The following is a 20,127-nucleotide window of genomic DNA, read 5'->3' on the forward strand; positions in this document are numbered from 1 at the left end:
CCAAAAATTGCAAAACCCAGAAATGAGCAAGAAATTAGTAAGAAATAAAAAATTTGAAATATTTTTTTAAATAAAGGGTTAAACTTAAAATAATAATAATAATAAAAATAATTTAAAAAATAAAAATAAATATTAAAAAAAAAAAAAAAACGGAATATTGAAAAATTGGCAAAACAATCACCAGAAAAGTACCAGAAAATTAAAAGTACCAGAAAATATTTAAAACCGCTTAAACTCAGATTAGAGCTAATATCAGATTAGTCAAATTAATCCTGTTGGTGCAGCCCAGCCAGTCAGTAAACAGTGGGTCAGTCAGTAAACAGTCATGAACAGTCAGTAAACAGTCAGTAAACAGAAACAGTCAGTCAGTGTGTGTGTCAGTGGTCAGTCCACCTCGATGGACTCGTTGCTCTCGCTGGTTGGTTTACACTCGTTGGGCATCCGCTGGTGTCTGCTGAGCTGAGTGGCCTGTGTGAAGCTGCGATCACACCGCTCGCACCTGCACACACACACACACACACACACACACACACACACACAGAAGAAACGTATGACAGTTAGGTATGCACACAGAAAAACACACGTGCAAGGTTTGATAAAACACAAGGCTTAGATCACACTGCACAAGAGAAAATAAGTGACACTTCAACAGCACACACACTCACACACACACACACACACACACACACACACACAGACACACACACACTGATTAAAGCCTTGGATCACACACACACATCCCCGTGTTCAGCCTAATATCCAGTGACAGTATAAAGTGTGTGTGAGGCCCAGCGGAGCAGCGAGCTGTAATTGTTGCCTGGATTCTCTCTACCTGATGGACAAATTACACACACACACACACACACACACACACAACGAGGGTCCACCTGTCAATAATCTAGCGCAAGAGAAATGGGGAGGATATCCCCCCATCTCACACACACACACACACACACACAGATGTATCCATGCTTGATGAGGCAGGCGTCAGTGTCACCTCCAATAGAAGAAGAGAGTAAAAGGAGATTTTGTGTGTGTGTGTGTGTGTGTGTGTGTGTGTTGGGGGGTTGCTCTTCAAAGAGAAAGCTCTGTTGAGCTATTGGACCTAACAGCCCTGAAACAAGACTAACATGCTGTTAGATAGATGGGGGTCGGGGGTGTGAGGGGGGTGGGGGGCGCGGGGGGTAAAAGACAGATGCATTGCATTACACTTAAACGCAGCGTGATGCATTCAGTGGCCTGCGGCGTTGGTGAAGCTTTGATCACGTACACTGGTGCTGATAAGACATTACAGTGCATTAAAAACACATTAACCCATTAGTTAAGCCATCGTCCAATCAGATGTGAGCTTAAAGCTCGTCGGCATTGATCGGTTCCATTGGAGATTCATCCACTGATTCCAAATGGGTGGTGGAGTTATTGTCGTTTTGCTTTATAAATGCACATCTGAAGTAAAACAAATTGACAGCAACAATAAATTGAAATGAACTTTTCATGGTTCAGATGTTTGTGTTTGTGTTTGTGTTCGTGTTCACAACAAAGATGATGTTTTTATCGCTCACAGCAGCGTCTCACAGCTTCTGCGTGTTCATGTTCAATATCTACAAAATGTTTCTGCTCATGTTTATGAACGTCTGTTAAACTGGTTTGGTCATCAGGTTTGACTGGCAGGTAAAGTTGTGAGTCGTCTGCATAGAAACGGAACCGAATGTTATGGCTGCGAATGATTTAAACCAAGAATGAATGCAAATGAATGGATCTCAGTGTAAAAAGACATCATTCCCAGGAGATTCACCAAATTTGAGCCGGCAGTGTCCGAGATCCTGAAGCTGCAGGCCCCCGTTGGCCTGGTGGTGGCGCTGTGGTGGGCAAATCAGGTTTATAGTCAAAATGTCAAAATCTATGATTCCTCCAGGTTTCATCCAGAAGAGGCTGCAGAGGCTCAGGAACCACACAGAGGCCAGTCCACCGTCTGATCTTCACCTGCAGGAGACGACGTGTCCGTCAGCGGGACTGACGCATTAAAAAGCAGAGTGCATCATGGGAAGACCAGCTCCACATTTTATAAAAAACTCTGCAGAGAAAACAGCGTGCTGACTGAGGCGGACGGCGCTGCCCTGCAGGTGCGTTCCCGCTCCGATTCCTTAGCCAATCGGCGGAGCGACATCAAAGCGGCTGTGAAGCTCTCTGCCACGGCGGCTTACCCGGCAGAGCGGAGACGAAGACGAAGACGAGGACGAGGACGGGCTGCAGTCGGCCGGCTATCGACCGGCGCCGCCTCGCCTTCTCTCAGAGGGAAAAACAAAGTTGAGCAGTTTTCTCCCTGACAAAATGACAGAGGCAGCTTTAATCAGCTTCCCCCTCGAGGATCAGTGAAGTTTCACCTCCTCCTCTTATCTTAATCTATCGAGCACAGCGGCGGCGGAACAGCAGGGAGAACGAGAACAGATTGTGTTCAGAGCAGAAACAGAAACAAAAGAGGAAGAACGTGACCAGAAAGACACTGGACCACACTGCTGCTTCTGCAGCTTTTAACCCGTTAATACTATTCATATCCACTTCAGAGCACTACAAAGAGTACTACAAACTGCTGCTCCAGGAGAAGTACTGTTCCTCTGCTGGTATGTGACTGCAGTAGAAGTAGAAGTACTGTTCCTCTGCTGGTATGTGACTGCAGTAGAAGTAGAAGTACTGTTCCTCTGCTGGTATCTGACTGCAGTAGAAGTAGAAGTACTGTTCCTCTGCTGGTATGTGACTGCAGTAGAAGTAGAAGTACTGTTCCTCTGCTGGTATCTGACTGCAGTAGAAGTAGAAGTACTGTTCCTCTGCTGGTATCTGACTGCAGTAGAAGTAGAAGTACTGTTCCTCTGCTGGTATTTGACTGCAGTAGAACTAGAAGTACTGTTCCTCTGCTGGTATCTGACTGCAGTAGAAGTAGAAGTACTGTTCCTCTGCTGGTATCTGACTGCAGTAGAAGTAGAAGTACTGTTCCTCTGCTGGTATCTGACTGCAGTAGAAGTAGTGCAGTAAAAATCTCCTGCAGTAAAAGTACAAAGTGTCAAATGACTGACTTTCTCCAAAAAGTACATGTACACAAAAAAGCTCCTCAATTACAGCAACATGAGTGAATGTAATTAGTTGCCACTGTTTAGATAGGAATATAAAAAAAGTGAAACAAAATAAAAAAAAATCAAATCAGATCAAATCAAAAATAAAAACAAGACAGATAAACGCATGAGAGTGAAGAATTAAAAGCTGTGATTTAAATTGATGTGATCTCCAAAGTACAAGAACACAAAAAAAGCTCCTCAGTTACAGGAATGTGAGTAAATGTTATTAGTTACTTCCACCTCTGACATTTTCAGAGAAGCCGTGGAATAGAACAGAATAGAATAAAACAGAATAGAGAATGCAATAGAACAGAAACCAGGGACGGTCTTTTTTAATTTTGTCTAAATGTGACTCAGCAGCCTGCCTCCTCCCTCCTCTCTCCTGCCAGAGCAGAAATCAAAGATGTGATGTTGAGTTTTCCTGGTACAAAGCTGCAGATGAACAGAGCAGAACAGAGAATAGAATAGAATCGATTATAATAGAATAGATTAGAAAGCAGCTACAACGAAGTCGAATCCGTCTGAAATCTGGATTCTGAAATCTGGATTCTGTCTTTTCTGCAACCTTATTTTTTCTAAGGCGGAAATTTGAAAACTTTAGCTGTGTGGACAAATCAGTGTTGAGTTTTCTTGTGACAAAACCACGGATGAACAGAACAGAATAGAATAGAATAGAGTAGAGTAGAACAGAGTGGACTCCAGGCTCCAGGGTGCGGAGGCTCTCCTGTCCGTCCGCTCGGCGGGGAAAATAAAGTTGAGCGTTTCCCCTCCTGACAAAGTGACAGTGGCAGCTTTAATCTGTCTGCCGCGTCGTCGGGACGGGGAAACTGGCCGAGGCCATCGATCCGCTAAAGATTTGTGACGGCGGCGTGTGATTGTCTTTGTCCCGCTCCGCCTCCGCCGAGACTCTGAAGTGCTGATGAAAAGGTTCGGCCTCCCCCCCCGCCCCCCGATCGCTTATTAAGAACGCTGATTTGCTTTTAGCGGATTCCTCGGCGGGCCGCTTGTCGTTTCACTTTTTACACCGTGATCTCTTCTTCCCTCGCCGTCTCTCTCTCTCTCTCTCTCTCCTTCTTCTCCTTCTTCTTGCCCTTTCGCTCTGGTATTGACGTGGAGTTTGGATTTCTCTGATTGCTTATTAAGAACGTTAATGTGATTCTGCCGGGCGTTGTCCCCGATCGGGCCCCAACGTTTTCCCGCCTCGCTGCAAATCCCTCCTTCACTCTCGTTTTCCTCTCTCTCTCTCTCTCTCTCTCTCTCTCTGTCCTTTGCCCTCTTGCCCTCGGTCGGGCTCGCCGGCTGCCGACCTCTCCGTCCACCGGGAGTCTTTATTGTGTGCGGCCGCTGACGGGATGACAGCGTGACAGCGGCCGCCTCCCCGCGCCCTAATTGCGGCCGGGCTCGCTCTCTAATCCCATCAGCCTCCACACAGAGAAATGGAAATGAGCGATCTCGGCGCGATCGCAGATTCATTACCGGGGCTGACAGCGCTGACTTATTCTGCCTCCGCCGCTCCTGGTCACGTTTAACGTTCTGGGCATTTTGCTGATGCTCCTGGCCGCAGTGATTTTTGCAGAAGAATAAGGTTTAAATTTGCTCGATCGGCTTCGCTACAGGAAACCGATAGGAGGGAGCGCAAAGGTCAGAGGTCGCGGCAGCCTGACAGCAGATGGGACGAAATATTCCCATGTCTTCACAGTGATCATGCATAATAGAGCAGCGCTAACGGAGGAAAGACGAGTGAAAGAGAAAGGCAGGGAGTGATTTTCTGAGTGTGTGTGTGTGTGTGTGTGTGTGTTACTCTGGTTCAGACGTCCCCTCACTGTGAAAAATCTCCATCTCAAGTCATTCAGTCTCATCTTCAGTGTTCAAATCTTGTTTTTGTTCAAACAAGATTAAAAAAAAGAGATTGTTTCCAGTGCAGTTTCACTTGTTTCAGGATTTTATTTTATTTTATTTTATTTTTGTTTGGAAATATAAATCTGTTGAAACAAGGCAGAATAAAGTGGATCAGTCACGAGGATCAAGAAAATGACCCTTGATTCAAGAAAATTCTGGAAACAAGTGGGATTATCTCATCACATTGGCAAATTTTTTTTTTTTTTTTTACAAGATCTGAACATTGAAGATGAGACTGAACAACTTGAGTTGGATATTTTTTGCAGTGTGTACCTAGATATTATATATTTTAATGTTAAACTGAAAGGGGGTGGGGCATAAATTAACAACAAAAAAAAGCAGACTGACTTCTCTCCATAATTAATCTTAATCTGTCATAACACATTAAATACCTTTTGCGATGCCTTGTGGTTATGACAAGCTGCTTTACGTCTGTATGAGCTTCATTCGTGTTCATTTATCCACCCAACAAGTCTGACTGTGAAACAACAATGAAAGCTGATCCTGATTATTGATAATGACGTGAATTTCCCGATCATCTCCAGTCACCAGGGTCAGACAGAGCCACTCAGATTAAAAGAAATCCATAATCCCTCTGACCCCTTCCAGACGATCAGTGGCTGACTGAGCTCTGTGTTGTGGAAATGATCAAAATTCCCCGTGACTTCATTTATGAGTCCATTAAAAGTCTGTTGCTTTGCTTCATCTTCAACTTTTGACATGAAATCTGCACCAAAGAGCAACGAGTAAAGAGGTGAACATGAAAATCTGGGCAAAAGAGCGACTTCAAACAATGAGAAGTCTACTCTCACTGCTGCAAATGAATATTGTGTGTAAAACAAAACAAAACAAAACAAACCATGAATCATATAAGCATAAGAGTGTGGAAATACACATGTACAACACACCTGGAGAGTCTTGTCCAGATGAACATGAGGGGAGGCAGTAACTCAGTAACTGTGTGTTTATGTTATGTTATTATTTATGTTTAAATATGTTCACGCAGTGCCTGGCGTCCATATGTGATTAAAAACCCAGCAGCAAAATCTAATCAGCGATACACATTAATGTATTCTGATTACATTCAGGCACGGTCACATGACTCGGCCATATCTGAAATATAATGCTACCAGATGATGATAAAAAAAAAAGGAAATTAATGAAAATTATTTCAGATTTACGAACAAACATTGTTCTCTAAAGACACATAACAGCTGCCTCTGTTTGAAGTGTTTTCACAATAAAAGTCCTGGGTATAATCCTTTGACTTCTCACCAGCATCTGGGATCAAAATCCATTTCATATATACATACCGTATATATAAATGCATTGGCTTAGTTATTGATTTTATTTTTGTGTTTTGTACACAGGACACAGTGCTGCCACCGACCTGCTGACTGGTGTGTCAGAAACAGGCTCGGCGTTTTGGAGCTGCGCAGGGAGGCGGGCGGTTTCGGCGGCGGGGGCGGGGCTTGAGGCGGGCGGGGGGGTAGCGGGGCGGGGTTGTACTCACTGTTACTTACTTGAAAGGCTTCTCTCCGGTGTGCGTGCGGATGTGGTTGTTGAGCGTGGTGGCGCCGGCGAACGCGCGGCCGCAGTATCCGCACTTGAAAGGCCGGTCGCTGGAGTGAGTCACCACGTGATTCCTCAACTCAGACGGCTGGGAGAACGACTGAGAGCAGTGACCGCACTGATACGGCCTGACGGAGGGAGAGAGAGACAGGGAGGGAGAGAGAGAGAGAGAGAGAGAGAGATGAACGTGTTTAACAATACTAATAATAATGATAATGATTATTTATGTAGCACTTTGTGAAAAACAGAGTTACACCGTGCTGTACATCCATAAAATAGAGTAAAATAATTAAAGGCATGAGAAAAGAGACTAAAAATTGTTAGTTTATAAAACAAGTATTAAAGGGGCAATTACAAATATGCACAAATGCACAGTGATCTTTAATTTTTAGCTGTGACGTTGGTACAGATAAGACTTCTGGTCAGAGGGGGAGAGCATCTTGGAAATACAAGCAGATACCAAACCAAACAGGGCCTTAAAAGTGATTTAAAACATTTTTAATATTGATTCAAAAATACACTAGTAGCCAGTGTAAAGCAGCTAAAATAGATTAAACACAGACACATTTTTTTAGACCAATGAAGAGCCGAGCTGCAGGATTTTGTGTGACTTGGAGACGATGGAGAGACTTTTCTAGAGACTTTTTTTATGAGATTTCTGCTTTATTCGACAGTCACAGTGCAGAGGGACAGGAAAGGCAGGGGAGTGGGGGGGTGGCGTCTGCTAAACCATCATGAAGGGCTGTTAAACTGGTTTTGTCATCAGGCGTGACTGGCAGGTAAAGTTGTGAGTCGTCGGCATAGAGACAGAACCGAACGTAATGTTGCTTATGACTTAAAGCAGCATCCCGGTGATTCTGCATGTTTAGCGTGTTTATATCTACAAACTTTATAAAGTTCATGTTCCTGCTGCTCTCCTCCCAGAGCGAGCAGTGGGGTTTCAGAGCTGCCACATCACTCCTCCTCCCTGGTTTCCATTCATTCCACTACGATATGAACATGAACTTTCAGAGCCTTCACACTTTCTTCACTCCAGTTTTCCATCAGAGGAATAAAGTCCTCCACATGAGTTTTCCTAAAAGCAGCAGCACTGTTGGCTTTTCAGGACTTTTTCACACTGAAACGCTCCCTCCTCCTCCTCCGCCGGGGAAAATAGTCCCTAAGCGGGGAAACGTTTTGCTTTCCACAGCCGATCACCAGCTGTGTGGTTTGTGAATGTTGAGGACTTTGAACATTATGAGGCGGCTGCTTCAACCACAAACTCACATTTTGGCTCTGTGATGTGAAATCTTTAGTTGGTTTGTTGACATGTAACACGCAGGGAAACTGTAACGAAACATTCAAAACCAGCGGTGTGGTCCTTTAAAGACAAATAGCACACACACACACACACACACACACACAAACACAGAATACACATCAGCAGATACTGACATACACAGACACACAAATCATACACACAGAATATGTAAAGATGTAGAGATACCCAATAAGCAACACACACACACACACACACACACACACACACACACACACACAGAAAGACATGCACTCACAATAAACACATACACAAATGCACAAAAACGCACACACACACACAACAGCCAATACACATACACATGCCCACACACATGTACACACAGAGATAGTAAGAATGGGGGATGAGGCAAGTAACCACATAGTGAGGTCTGTAAACACAGATAGCCTGCACACACACACACACACACACACACACACGGATAGAGGGATGGGGGGAATCGGACACTGCTCTGGTAACCATGGCAGCGTGACCCTCATCAACAATGCAGGCCTAGATCATGACTGGACCATCTATCACTGTGTGTGTGTGTGTGTGTGTATGTGTGTGTGTGTGTGTGTGTGTGTGTGTGTGTGTGTGAGAGAGAGAGAAAGAGAGAGAGATAGAGACAGAAACAGACTGAGAGAAGCACAAATAGATATAAAGAGAGTCTGTGTTCATTTTCTGTGTGTGTGTGTGTGTGTGTGTGTGTGTGTGTGTGTGTGTGTGTGTGTGTGCGAGAGCCCAAATGGGAGTTCACAGCAGAAGTGAAGCAGACTGAAACAAACATCCAAACAATAGCTGTAGCTACTGATAGAGCAGCACACACACACACACACACGCACACACACACACACACACACACACACACACACACACACACACACACACACACACACAGAGGTCAACATCACTCTACGTTTCAGCAGAGAGCGAGGAGGTCAGAGGTCAGAGGTCAGAGCGTCTGACGCAGAGCAGGACAAACACCACAAACAATAACGCTGCCGATGGTTTTTAACAGTTTATACTCAGATTAGTAATCTCTGCACTCGGATTAATAATCTGTGTCCTCAATTCAATGATCTATGCCCTCACATTTTCCAGGTTTTGAAGCAGAGAGAGAGAGAGGGAGAGAGAGAGAGCGAGAGAGAGAGAGAGAGAGAGAGAGAGAGAGAGATAGAGAGAGGCTGGTGAGGTTAAATAAATGCAATAGTTTGTTAAATTAAATTAAATCAAATTAATCTAAAATAAACAGAACACCTCCGCCTGACCTGCACAGCTCACTGGAGCTCACCTGAGCAATAATCAGTTTGTGTTCATTTTAATTGATCTTCACTAATTAACTGATGAAGCAGCAGCTGACTGGCAGCGCAGGAGCAAAAACAAACTATATTATATTATATTATGAGATTAGAGCCACTTTTTTAATCTGCAAAGGGAAACTGGGTTGGACACTCAATTGAAAAAGATCAGATTAGGCAGCAGGTCAGCTGTCCCGGGCCCTGGATTAAGGTAGAGGCCAAAAGGACCCTGTAAAATTGAATAATCTGAAGCGGGGGCCTTGGAGGTCACCTGGTCCCGGGCACGAGTGAGACACACAGATTATATCACGCTACATTATTTGACATTAGATTAGATTGGATTAGATTAGATTAGATGCACTCTATTAACCCCAGAAAAAGGGAAGTGAGTTGGTCACCAGACATATGAAATCATGCAGATTACACACAACACAGAACATGACAGGAACACGCAGCCGCCATCACTCAGAACTCAGCCAGAGCCAGGCAAGATCCACCGCAACAACAACAACAACAACAACAACAACAACAACAACGACAACAACAACAACAACAACAACAACAACAACAACCACAACAACAACAACAACAACAACAACAACATCAATAAAACAAACAATAACAACAAAACAAAGCCAGTAAACACAGCAGAGGCCCAGCTCAGCCTCAGGGACTGCCTTGCTCAACAGGTCCTGCACAGAGGACACGACGCCCCGGTGCATGTGGACGGTGTGTGAGTGTGTGGTGTGTGTGTGTGTGTGTGTGTGTGTGTGTGTGTGTGTGTGTGATGTGTGTCAGTCAGGCTGCAGGTTGCTGTCGTATTGACGGGCAGAGACACTCAGAGCTCAGAGGTGATTATCCTGCTGTCGCCTCGTCACCTCAGCAACCTGATGGACGAGGGGGTGGGGGGGTGTGTGTGTTACCACGGTGACAATTAGCATTAGTCTCATCACCGCACTGCGCTTGTCTCTGTGTTTATACACCATATTCACACGGCGGCCATCCTCCTCTGCCGTCAGCCTCAGGGTAGTCAAACGTAGACAAACTGATGTCATCTCACTGATGAACAACCAAAAGACGACGCAGAGTGACAATCCAGAGGGACATCAGCTCATATCCCCGTTAGACGACAGCGAACGTTGGTATTAAACCTCCGAGCTGAAAGGTCCCACTGAGTAACAAGATCTCGCCTTCCAGGACGAGTTTCACACGAAAAAAAAAAACCTAAAACTTTGACGTTAGAACAAAAGCTAATAAGAGAAAAGCAGCAGAAAGGCGGCATGCAGGCTGTATGAGTGATATCCAAACACAGTCACCTCAGGTCAGGAGGTCACGACCAACAGCAACATGTTTCAAACAGCTGTTTGAAAAGATATTAAAAGAAGGAGGAGTTTCTCAGATGTTGCAGCTCGTTCACATTTAAAACCATCTGATCAGTCCATCCAGCTGCTGGAACATCAGCATCATCATCATCACCGTCACTGCCATCATCACATCGCTGAACAGTGTCATCATCATCATCATCACCATCATGACCATCATCACCATCATCACCGTCATCACCGTCATCTAGGGGCGCAACGGATCAAACAACTCACGGATCGGATCGGATCACGGTTTTGAGTCATGGATCGGATCATTTTTCGGATCAGCCAAAAAAAAAAAAAAAAAAAAGACAAGACAAATATAACTTTGTCCTCCATTTATTTTGTAAAACACTTTTGCCCATTAAATAAAAACATTCAACTAAAAATGTCCATCCAATGTTTAATTAAAATATTTAATTATATAAAAACAACTTAAAGTGCAATTTAAGGCATGATACCTTCTAATTTCGCGTGCCACAGTGCCTACACACCGTAATGGTTTTGTCCACCAGGGACGGGTTTTGCTATGGACAATGTGGGCAACCGCCCGGGGCGTAATCTACTTGGGGGCGCACGAGCGCCCTCCAAAAAAAAAAAGAAAAAAAAAGAAAAGAAAAGTGCGTCCTCAAAAAAAAAACCCAAAAACCCTGATTTTAAGACGACCCCTCTTTTTCAAGACCCTTTTTTGGAAAAATAGGCTACTTTTTATATGGACAAAATCTTGTTTGAATAAAAAAGCCACCGGCCTGCATCAGCTTCATCATCATCATCACCATCATGACCATCATCACCATCATCATCATCATCACCGTCATCAGCTTCATCATCACCCTACGTGTCGTTCTCGCCGCCGTCCTGTTTGCCCTCTCACTTTGTTTTGAGACAAACTAACAAGGGAAGCATGACTCTGCATAAAGCTGCAGCCGCCTGTCATGACTCAGCAAATGATCCTCAGCCTCATTTCAACATCAGTCAGACAAAACCCTCGCAGCTTTAAACCTGTTAAATCTGTAACGTCTTTGAATGTTTTCCATGTTGTCGGTGGATCCTGATGAGCCTGATAAAATCTCCTGAGGCCTTCACGGACCGACCAGATCATCCTGGGACAGTTCAGAATCCAAACATGACTCTCTTTGGTCTTTTGTCTGTAACGCATAAACTGAAGGAGCAGGCAGGACTGCATTTCACTGGGATGGTATCCTACATGTGACAAATAAACTTGACTGATTTCTTATTTAACCTCCTATTACCTTCAAATTTAACTTTTTTTTTTTTTTTCTTAAATAAATTGCGGTCAGTTTGACCCCTGTAATTTAAACCTCCAGAAAATGATTAGAATAAAAACAGCTACCCGGGTTTATGTGTCAGATACTTGTTGACCTAAGTAGTCCTTTAAATAAAACATCACATAATAAAACATAGGTTCTGTTAGGGGAGGTTTTCTGACGATTATAAATGTCATATTCTAGGTCTCCAGTGTCCACAACAACGAAAGCAAATGTGTGTAAAATGTTGATATTTCTTTTATGTTTTTTACAGCTAAAAATACCCAATTAAATCCCATTAAATTTGAGAAAGTTATGAAATATGAAGCAGAAAATAAAAAGATATTAATCGTGTATTTAGAGACGTTAAACATTTTATGGGGTCAAATTGAACCCAAAGATAATAGGAGGGTTAAAGATTATTTTTTAGGCAGTTAAGCCACCGGGGTGTTTCCCAACTCTAATTTCATTTTTTTCTTTTTTCTTTTTTTTTTTTGGAGCGCAGCATCATATTTCACTCCGGTGACGTCTTTCTTCATACGTGATGTTCACACCCTCCTGGTGACGTGAGCTGCGTCGGTGCTAAAACGTCTCGGCCGCAGCGTCGCGACACACAAATCCTCGTGTGTGTTCCCTCCTCGTGCTGGGAAAATAAAGCGGTTCTTATTCTGAACCCAATAAGACAAAACGGTGACACCGCCATGTTACAAATAGGTAAACACCATAGAACGAGAATAAAACAAATAGACCAACATCTTCACCGCTCCAATAAATCACAAACACCTACTACTGTACCCTGTGAGGAAAACACACACACACACACACACACACAGAGAGAGAGAGCGAGGGGAAAGTAATAAGAGTAAAATAGTGTAATATAAAATCGAAAAACTCTCACTTGCAGTTTTCCACATAAAAGGCGGCTCGCCGTGGGGGTCGGTTCATTTATCAGCCGGCTGGTCTATAAGTTCACGCCTCAGTGGGCCGCACCACTATTTATTAGGTGGGTTTTCTATGAAGAGCCGCATTGATTGTGAATAGTTTAAGTTGATGAATGTGTGGATATTATTTATTAAGGCAGCAGGCAGGGAGATTAATGCCCGGTTATTGTTTATTACAGTGCAGAGAGCAGGAGGAGGAGGAGGAGGTGGGGGTGGGGGGTGCATAAACACCTCCATCACACACACACACACACATACAGAGAGGTCTATGTGTGTGTGTGTGTGTGTGTGTGCATATGCAGCTGAGGCATTTGCACCCATTTTTATGCACAGATGTACAAACATCTGCAAACTGGTGCATTTGTTTTTTCTGCGTTTATGAGGAGCTCCACTGTCCGCTAACCCACGTGTGTGTGTGTGTGTGTGTGTGTGTGTGTGTGTGTGTGTGTTCCCGACCCCGACGCTGACTCCCAAAAGGCTGCGGACCCCGATCTGAAGTGCCTTAACCCTGCAGGGACGCTCACGTGGAGAGATGTCGTCATGATCCTCAGTTGAAATTTGTTTTTTTTTTTTTGTTTTTTTACCTGCCCTGTGTTAGAGTCTCGTCAGCCCCGCCCTGCTCCCATTGTTCTCCCAGCCAATCAGCTCCCTTCCTGCTCTCCGGCCTCGTCAGCAGCACCTGGTTAGCTCATTAGTTTCAGTCGTATTAAGTCTTTTTTGCTCAGGGAGGCTCCTAACTGAGTGGCAGCCGTGAGAAGAGCCTCTGCTTCCTCTCCTGTCTCCTTCAGCCTAGGACACACTGAAGCATCCTTCACCAAAGGAAAGGAGATAAAAGCCCTCCCACATTTCTTTGCAGCGCACCATATCAAGTTCACATTTCAAGTTGTTTACTGAGTTTTATGCTGGTTCTTAAAGTTTCTAATCATCAGAATCAGAAAATGAACCACAACACAGAAGTCTGTCATCAAGAAATCAGATATGAGACGTTTTTGTCCAGATGATGTTTTTGATTCAACATGTTGGGGCTTGAGAATGATGACAGACTCATGAGCTGTACGTGTTAAATCTATCTTACAGTCATCTAACTATTATCTTCATACTAACTGGGATTCATGTGGAGAAATGTGAGCGTGAGCAGCCGCTCTTCATGAGACAGCCGCTTGGTTTCACTTTGTTGGCTGGGAGCTGATATCACCTCTTTGGCTCCACCTGCTCTGCCACCTCAGCACAGATGGTTTGATTTGTTTTAGGCACCAAATCGTTTAGATGGTGGTGAGATTAAAGCAGAAGGAGAAAATGTTAAAATGATGATACATTTTCTTTTTTTTTATACAATTTCTAGTGGATTAAATTACAGTGAAATTAAACTTTCCCTCATTTTGTGGAAGACCTCCTGGAAGCCCCTCAGGGACCTCTGGGGAGTCACCGGACCCCACTTTGAAAACCACTGTACTAAACCTACATCCTGATTAAAAATGAACCAAAACTCCAAAGCCAGGAAAGTGTTTCCATTTTAGGTGGTTTTGGTCATTTTTCCAACCTCGTGAAGACATTTGGTCTCTGTGAGTGTGGAAACGCAAGACCATGCACACACACACACACACACACACACACACACACACAGGCTTTGCACAAATCTCTCCTCACACACTCATAATACAGCGATTCAAGAAGCTACAGCCCTTTCCTGGTCAAATATGATGTTTCTGTCATTTAATTTACTGTTTCTCACACAGCTGACATCATTAAATAACGTCTGCACTGCAAAAAATATCCAGCTCAAATCATTTAGTCGCATCTTCAGGAGTCAAATCTAAAAAAAAAAAAAAAAAAAATCCACCAGTGGGATTAGATAATCCCACTTGTTTCCAACACTAATCGACTTGTTTCTAGAATTTTCTTGAATCAAGTGTCGTTTTCTTGAGCCCAGCCGTCTGCCTTATTCCTGTTTCAGTGAGTGACTTTGTCTGGAACTGAAAAATTACGTCTTATGCAGTATTAAAGGAACAGTTCACCACAAAATGATTTTTTTTTAGTCACTTCCTACTCACCTCTAAATCAGTCTGAACACTGGCAAATTTGCTGGTGCTGTCTTTCCACAGCTCCAAAAAGCATAAATAATAATTTGTTTAGTGTAAGTACACTAACAGGTCCCAAAGCCCAATCTGTGCATCATTATGAACACGCATCTCACTCAGTAATGAGCCTATCATTCATTTGCCTTGCAGTGTTGTATATTTATCACTGGCTGTCATTGTAAAATCCTCCTTTATGCATTTTTCCTGTGGGGGTGCCCATTCTAAGATATTTAATCTTAAAATGGAGAGATCGGCTCCTAGAGAAGAAAAGAAAATGACGCTTGATTCAAGAAAATTCTGGAAACAAGTTGATTAGCGTTGAAAACAAGAGGGATTATCTCATCCCACTGGCAGATTTTTTTTAATCTCATTTGAAGGAAAACCTCCGTGAAACACAGAGAAGTGTCTCTCTTGTGTCTTTGTGCCTGTTGGTGTTGCAGAGTCTTTCCTCCAGACTGTCTCAGCCTGTTGACAGCGGCTGCAGCCAAACATGTCGGAGTCACCGCCGCTAACGTTACAACATGCGAACACAAACAGAAAATAGATGCTCTGGATTCGGTTCACAGCGGGCGATCTAATAATACTTGGTTTGGAGCGCTCAGCCGTGTTGTTCCCGCTCAGCCCGCGACTGTAAAACTTGTCGTTTTCATCACATGAGCTGAAATGCAGTTTGGGACAATAAACCCCGCGTCGCCTTTCAACACAACATGTGGGTAAGAGCAACAGATCTGGTGTCAGCGTGTTGCTGCGTCCACACCTTCAACATATGAGCCGATGAAAGGAAGAAAAAAAAACACAGACTTCAGAGAGGCCGTGTGTGTGTCCAGTCCGTTCATGTACGCAACACACACACCGTTTATTTATGACATTTACATCAGGACCTCTGACAGACTCCTGTACATGAGCGTTAGAGCGACATATGGGCCAGATCTGAGGCTCTCATTCAGGCTCAGAGCTGCTCCAGCCTGGCACCGCCACGCTCCGAAACACCGCCGGGCCTTTGGGAGCGGGACGGCTCGGACAAAACCTCCCAGAGCGGCCCGCCAGTCTGACCCAGTTCTGCCCTCAGCAGGCGGGCAGAGCTCGTCCCGCCGGCTGCAGCGCTCCCCGCCCGGGGCGGAGGAGAAACCCGATCACTGACCTGCTTCAGATTTCCACTCCGTCTGTGAAGCTACATGCAGGAAATACTTCAAAATAAAACCTCTGTGGTCCACTGGACATCTGTTACATTTCAAAGGATTTGTTTTGTCCCGCACGCTGAGGGGCTCTCACAGCTGATCCACGGGACACTGTTAGACCCACTGGGGTAGAGTGTAGTATAATGTAGTTTAGAGTACCACAGTGAAGTGTAGTATACAACAGTGTACTGCAGTGTAGTGCAGTATATTACAGTATAGTGTAGTATATTACAGTATAGTGTGGTGTATTATAGTGTATTACATTGTAGCGTAGTGCATTACAATACAATGTAATGTATTACAGTATAGTTATAGTGAATTACAGTATAATGTAGTATATTACAATATAGTGTAGTGTATTACAATACAGTGTGATGTATTGCAGTAAAAGTGCAGTGTATTACAGCATAGTATAATGTATTGCTGTGTGTAGAATATTACTGTATAGTGTATTACAGTACAGTGTACCACAGTATTCTGAGGTATATTGCAGTGTGCGGTGTATTACAGTACGGTGTACTGCAGTACTCTGTAGTATATTACAGAGTGCAGTGTGTTACAGTACAGTGTACTGCAGTACTCTGTAGTATATTACAGAGTGCAGTGTATTGCAGAACAGTGTACTGCTGTACTCTGTAGTATATTACAGAGTGCGGTGTATTACAGTACAGTGTACTGCAGTACTCGTAGTACTGCAGTACTCTGTAGTATATTACAGAGTGCAGAGTATTGCAGTACAGTGTACTGCAGTACTCTGTAGTATATTACAGTGTACTGCAGTACTCTGTAGTATATTACAGAGTGTGGTGTATTGCAGTACAGTGTACTGCAGTACTCTGTAGTATATTACACAGTGCGGTGTATTAACTGGGCAGTGTACTGCAGTACTCTGTAGTATATTACAGAGTGCGGTGTATTAACTGGGCAGTGTGGAGTGACTCGGTCTCGTCTCTTCGCTCGTATGAAGACGTTCCCTCTGGACCTGCAGCTATAAATCACTGCTCCCACCTCGTCAATACATAATCAATGACCCTCTGAACACACACACAAACACACACACACACACACACACACACACGCAGCCAAGCACATATGCAAACACATGCATTCCAACACAGAGAGGCACATAATGTTATCTCCGTCTGTCTGTCTGTCTGCCTGTCTGCCTCTCTGAGGATCGACCGGCCTATTAAAGCCCAGCGCTCAGATAATGTCCTCTCATCAACCAGCTGTACTCATCAAATGAGCCTGAAAAAAAAAACAAAAACCAAACGGGCGGGCAGCCAGCAGCATGTCATCCCAGCAGCAGGGATGATGGGTAGTGTAGTTTACGAGGAAATCATGGTCATATTAGGACGATGAAGTAGAGCGGAGGCTGATAATGGAGATGAGAGTGAACAGACTTCATCATCACCGGCTACAGTGGCTGATGGACTCCAACACGCTCAGTATTTACCATCTGAGGAAGCTCCGCATGATGGTTCACATCGACTTTTGTTTGAATTCCTCAGCGTTTCATCTTTTAGTTTGTCCAGATGAGATCACTGTCACCTGGGTAATGAAATCCAACCAGCCGCAGGAAACCAGCCCGAAACACAAGGCATTACGGAGTTATGACTGTTTTCATTGTCGATTAACCAAGTCATTACTTTTTTCAGTGACCTGATTCATCATTTAGTGTTTGAAGTCTCAAAAATAACGACCACTGCTCATGGGAAGTGATCAGAGCCCAAAATGACGTCTTCAAATCTCTTCCTTAGTCTGACCGGCATTTTCACATTCGTCTTAATTAGCCTTCTGATCCACACTGAAAAAAATAATGTGCCATTGTCAACACATCTGAGTGTCTTGCTGTTTTAACACGTCTGTGTTATTTTAACATATCGCCGCTGCTGACTTTAAAAATCTCCACGATGCCAATCTCTCAGGATCTAAAACTAACACTCTTGTTTTTAGTCTGACCGCCAGTTCACTTCTGAGTTTGCCCGGTGGGATTTTACAGAGTTTTATAAGCGCCGAGGGTCATCGGTGTTGCTCAACTCCGCAGAGCAAGACGTAATCCTGCAGACTGGAACGGCAAAGGTGGTCCATGTAGCATTTTAACACCAATACATCATCAGCACATTAACTCTGAGACATCAGCGTAGTTGCTGTAAAGCAGCGTGCCAGCCCAAATGTTTCCACCGACTGTTTCTCAGAGTCGGGGCTGCAGCTGATGAAGGTCCGTCCTCGGCATTTGTACGTTCATACATGCAACAAGGAAATCAGCGGGTAAATCAGCAGCAGGAAATGGAGAAGAGCTTTATCACAGATCTGCTGCTCCTCAGCTCTCAGTGTTTTGAGATCTGAGGAGAATCGGATCGGCGTGTTGTGACGCAGCGCTCGTACATCTCAGTCAGCAGGTGAACAGCTGAAGTGAGAGCAAATGTGAAATATGAGGTATTAAATCAAAACTCGGTAAAGAAACAATGTCATTTTTTTTTTTTTGTTGCTTTTTTGGTTTTTACAAGGTGAGATAGACAGCATGAAATATTACCGGCTGATGCAAAAAAATCAAGAATCAATTAATTAACCAAATAAAATTAACCAAAGACCAACGTCCAAATGTTTGCTTCAGCAGGAAGTATATCACCAGAAATGTTTCATCCTCACAATTCACTAATGTCTCAGGCATCGAGCGTATCGAAAAACCACAACAGAAGTACAGCTTTGCATTTGATGTATTTTGACTTCAATTTAAGTTCCACAGGAGCAGCAGAACGTTCTCTGATACATTTTTTTAAAATGGTCTTCTGCTTCCTGTGTACACCCAGAATTGTGGGATACATACGGCTGGGAAGAATACCTATCACTTGTCTCCTTGGCTGGATGAAGGCTGAATTCGTTGGCTTTAATCGTACCGATCTTTCCAAACGGAGCGGCCTTCGCTGACGTACACAAGCCGAGACGTGCCGCTGACCCTCGGCTGCAGCCTGGACGTTGGGAGGCGAGATCAGTCAGGAAATCTGCGCACTGTGTTTCTTTACGGCACAAAACAGGAAGACGCCGTTGTTTCTTCCAGATCAAACACAGCTAAACTTCCACATTATAAGGCGGCTGTTTCAACCAAAAACTCACATTTTGATTCTGTGTTGTGAAATCTTTAGTTCCCCCACATGATTTGATACATGGTTTGTTGACATGGAAAATGTGGGGGAATTGTTGTAAATGAGCCAAACATTCAAAATCAGTGGAATGGTCCTTTAATGTGGAGAAACAGGAGCTCTAACAACGCCAGGCTGACAGCTGACTGCACCATAATCTCATCGGTTTACTGTCTTTATTCTGGCTGAAATGCTAATCTGATGTTAAAAACAATCCACGTCAGATCAGCAGGACTGTAGGTTTTCACCCGAGGAAGAGGAGGTGGAGGTTTGACTGAAGTCTACATGGACTCGGTCGGGTCAGAGGGGGTATCAATGCTGTTGATTACCCATAGTCCTCCTCTCACCTCAAACCTCCCAGAGAGCCGAGCGCAGAAACACTCAACTAAAATCCTTTAACGAGCCGATGGAAGGACTGGAAGACGAGATCATTAAGAAAGACAAAGTCTGCAGAGTGTACATCTGTCTTCAGAGGAAACTGTTGAACACGAGAAGCCATTTTCCATCGTTCAGCATCTCTAAAAACTGGAGGATCCGCGCCGTAAAAGTATTTTAGTCAACCAACTGAAGAATAAAGCCGCGGTGTTTCTTTAATTTTTGTGCTGAAGTCATTTTGGATGGAACCTCTTTGGAGCCAAACTCGTGATAATTTGGAGATATTCCAATAAAAAACAAAAAACTATAAAAACAATAAAAAACTCCAGGCTTTACCTCACAAGGATCAGTGTGACTAGAGCTTAACAAGAAAAAATCAAACACTAATTGAAAATTAGATCATTAGAGTTAATCACTAAAGGCTAATTGCACTCAACTGAAATCCGTTAGCCGTCCCTTGGAAAGATCGCTTTAATTTGAAGTACGGGCTTCCTGACAAATATTGTTTGCAGGTATGTAGTGATGAAGGTCAGGCTCACACATTACGGTGAGCACAGCTCCAGGAAAAAGAAAAAAAAAACATCAGCAGTAAATACATAAT

General features: G+C 43.8%; 1 protein-coding gene across 2 annotated transcripts in view; it reads right to left on the reverse strand.

Annotated features, from left to right (window-relative positions):
- Window positions 1–384: 384 nt before the first annotated feature.
- Window positions 385–20,127, reverse strand: part of prdm6 (PR domain containing 6) — an 81,898-nt gene continuing 62,155 nt past the window's right edge. For both annotated transcript variants that reach the window (XM_030060591.1, XM_030060590.1), the window contains 2 exons: window positions 6,533–6,709; window positions 385–499 (listed from right to left, as the gene is read on the reverse strand). In XM_030060591.1, coding sequence (XP_029916451.1) covers window positions 385–499; window positions 6,533–6,709 — 292 coding nt within the window. The remainder of the gene's footprint in view (window positions 500–6,532; window positions 6,710–20,127) is intronic.

This window comes from Myripristis murdjan, chromosome 9 (genome assembly GCF_902150065.1).
Source record: "Myripristis murdjan chromosome 9, fMyrMur1.1, whole genome shotgun sequence".
NCBI lineage: Eukaryota > Metazoa > Chordata > Actinopteri > Holocentriformes > Holocentridae > Myripristis > Myripristis murdjan.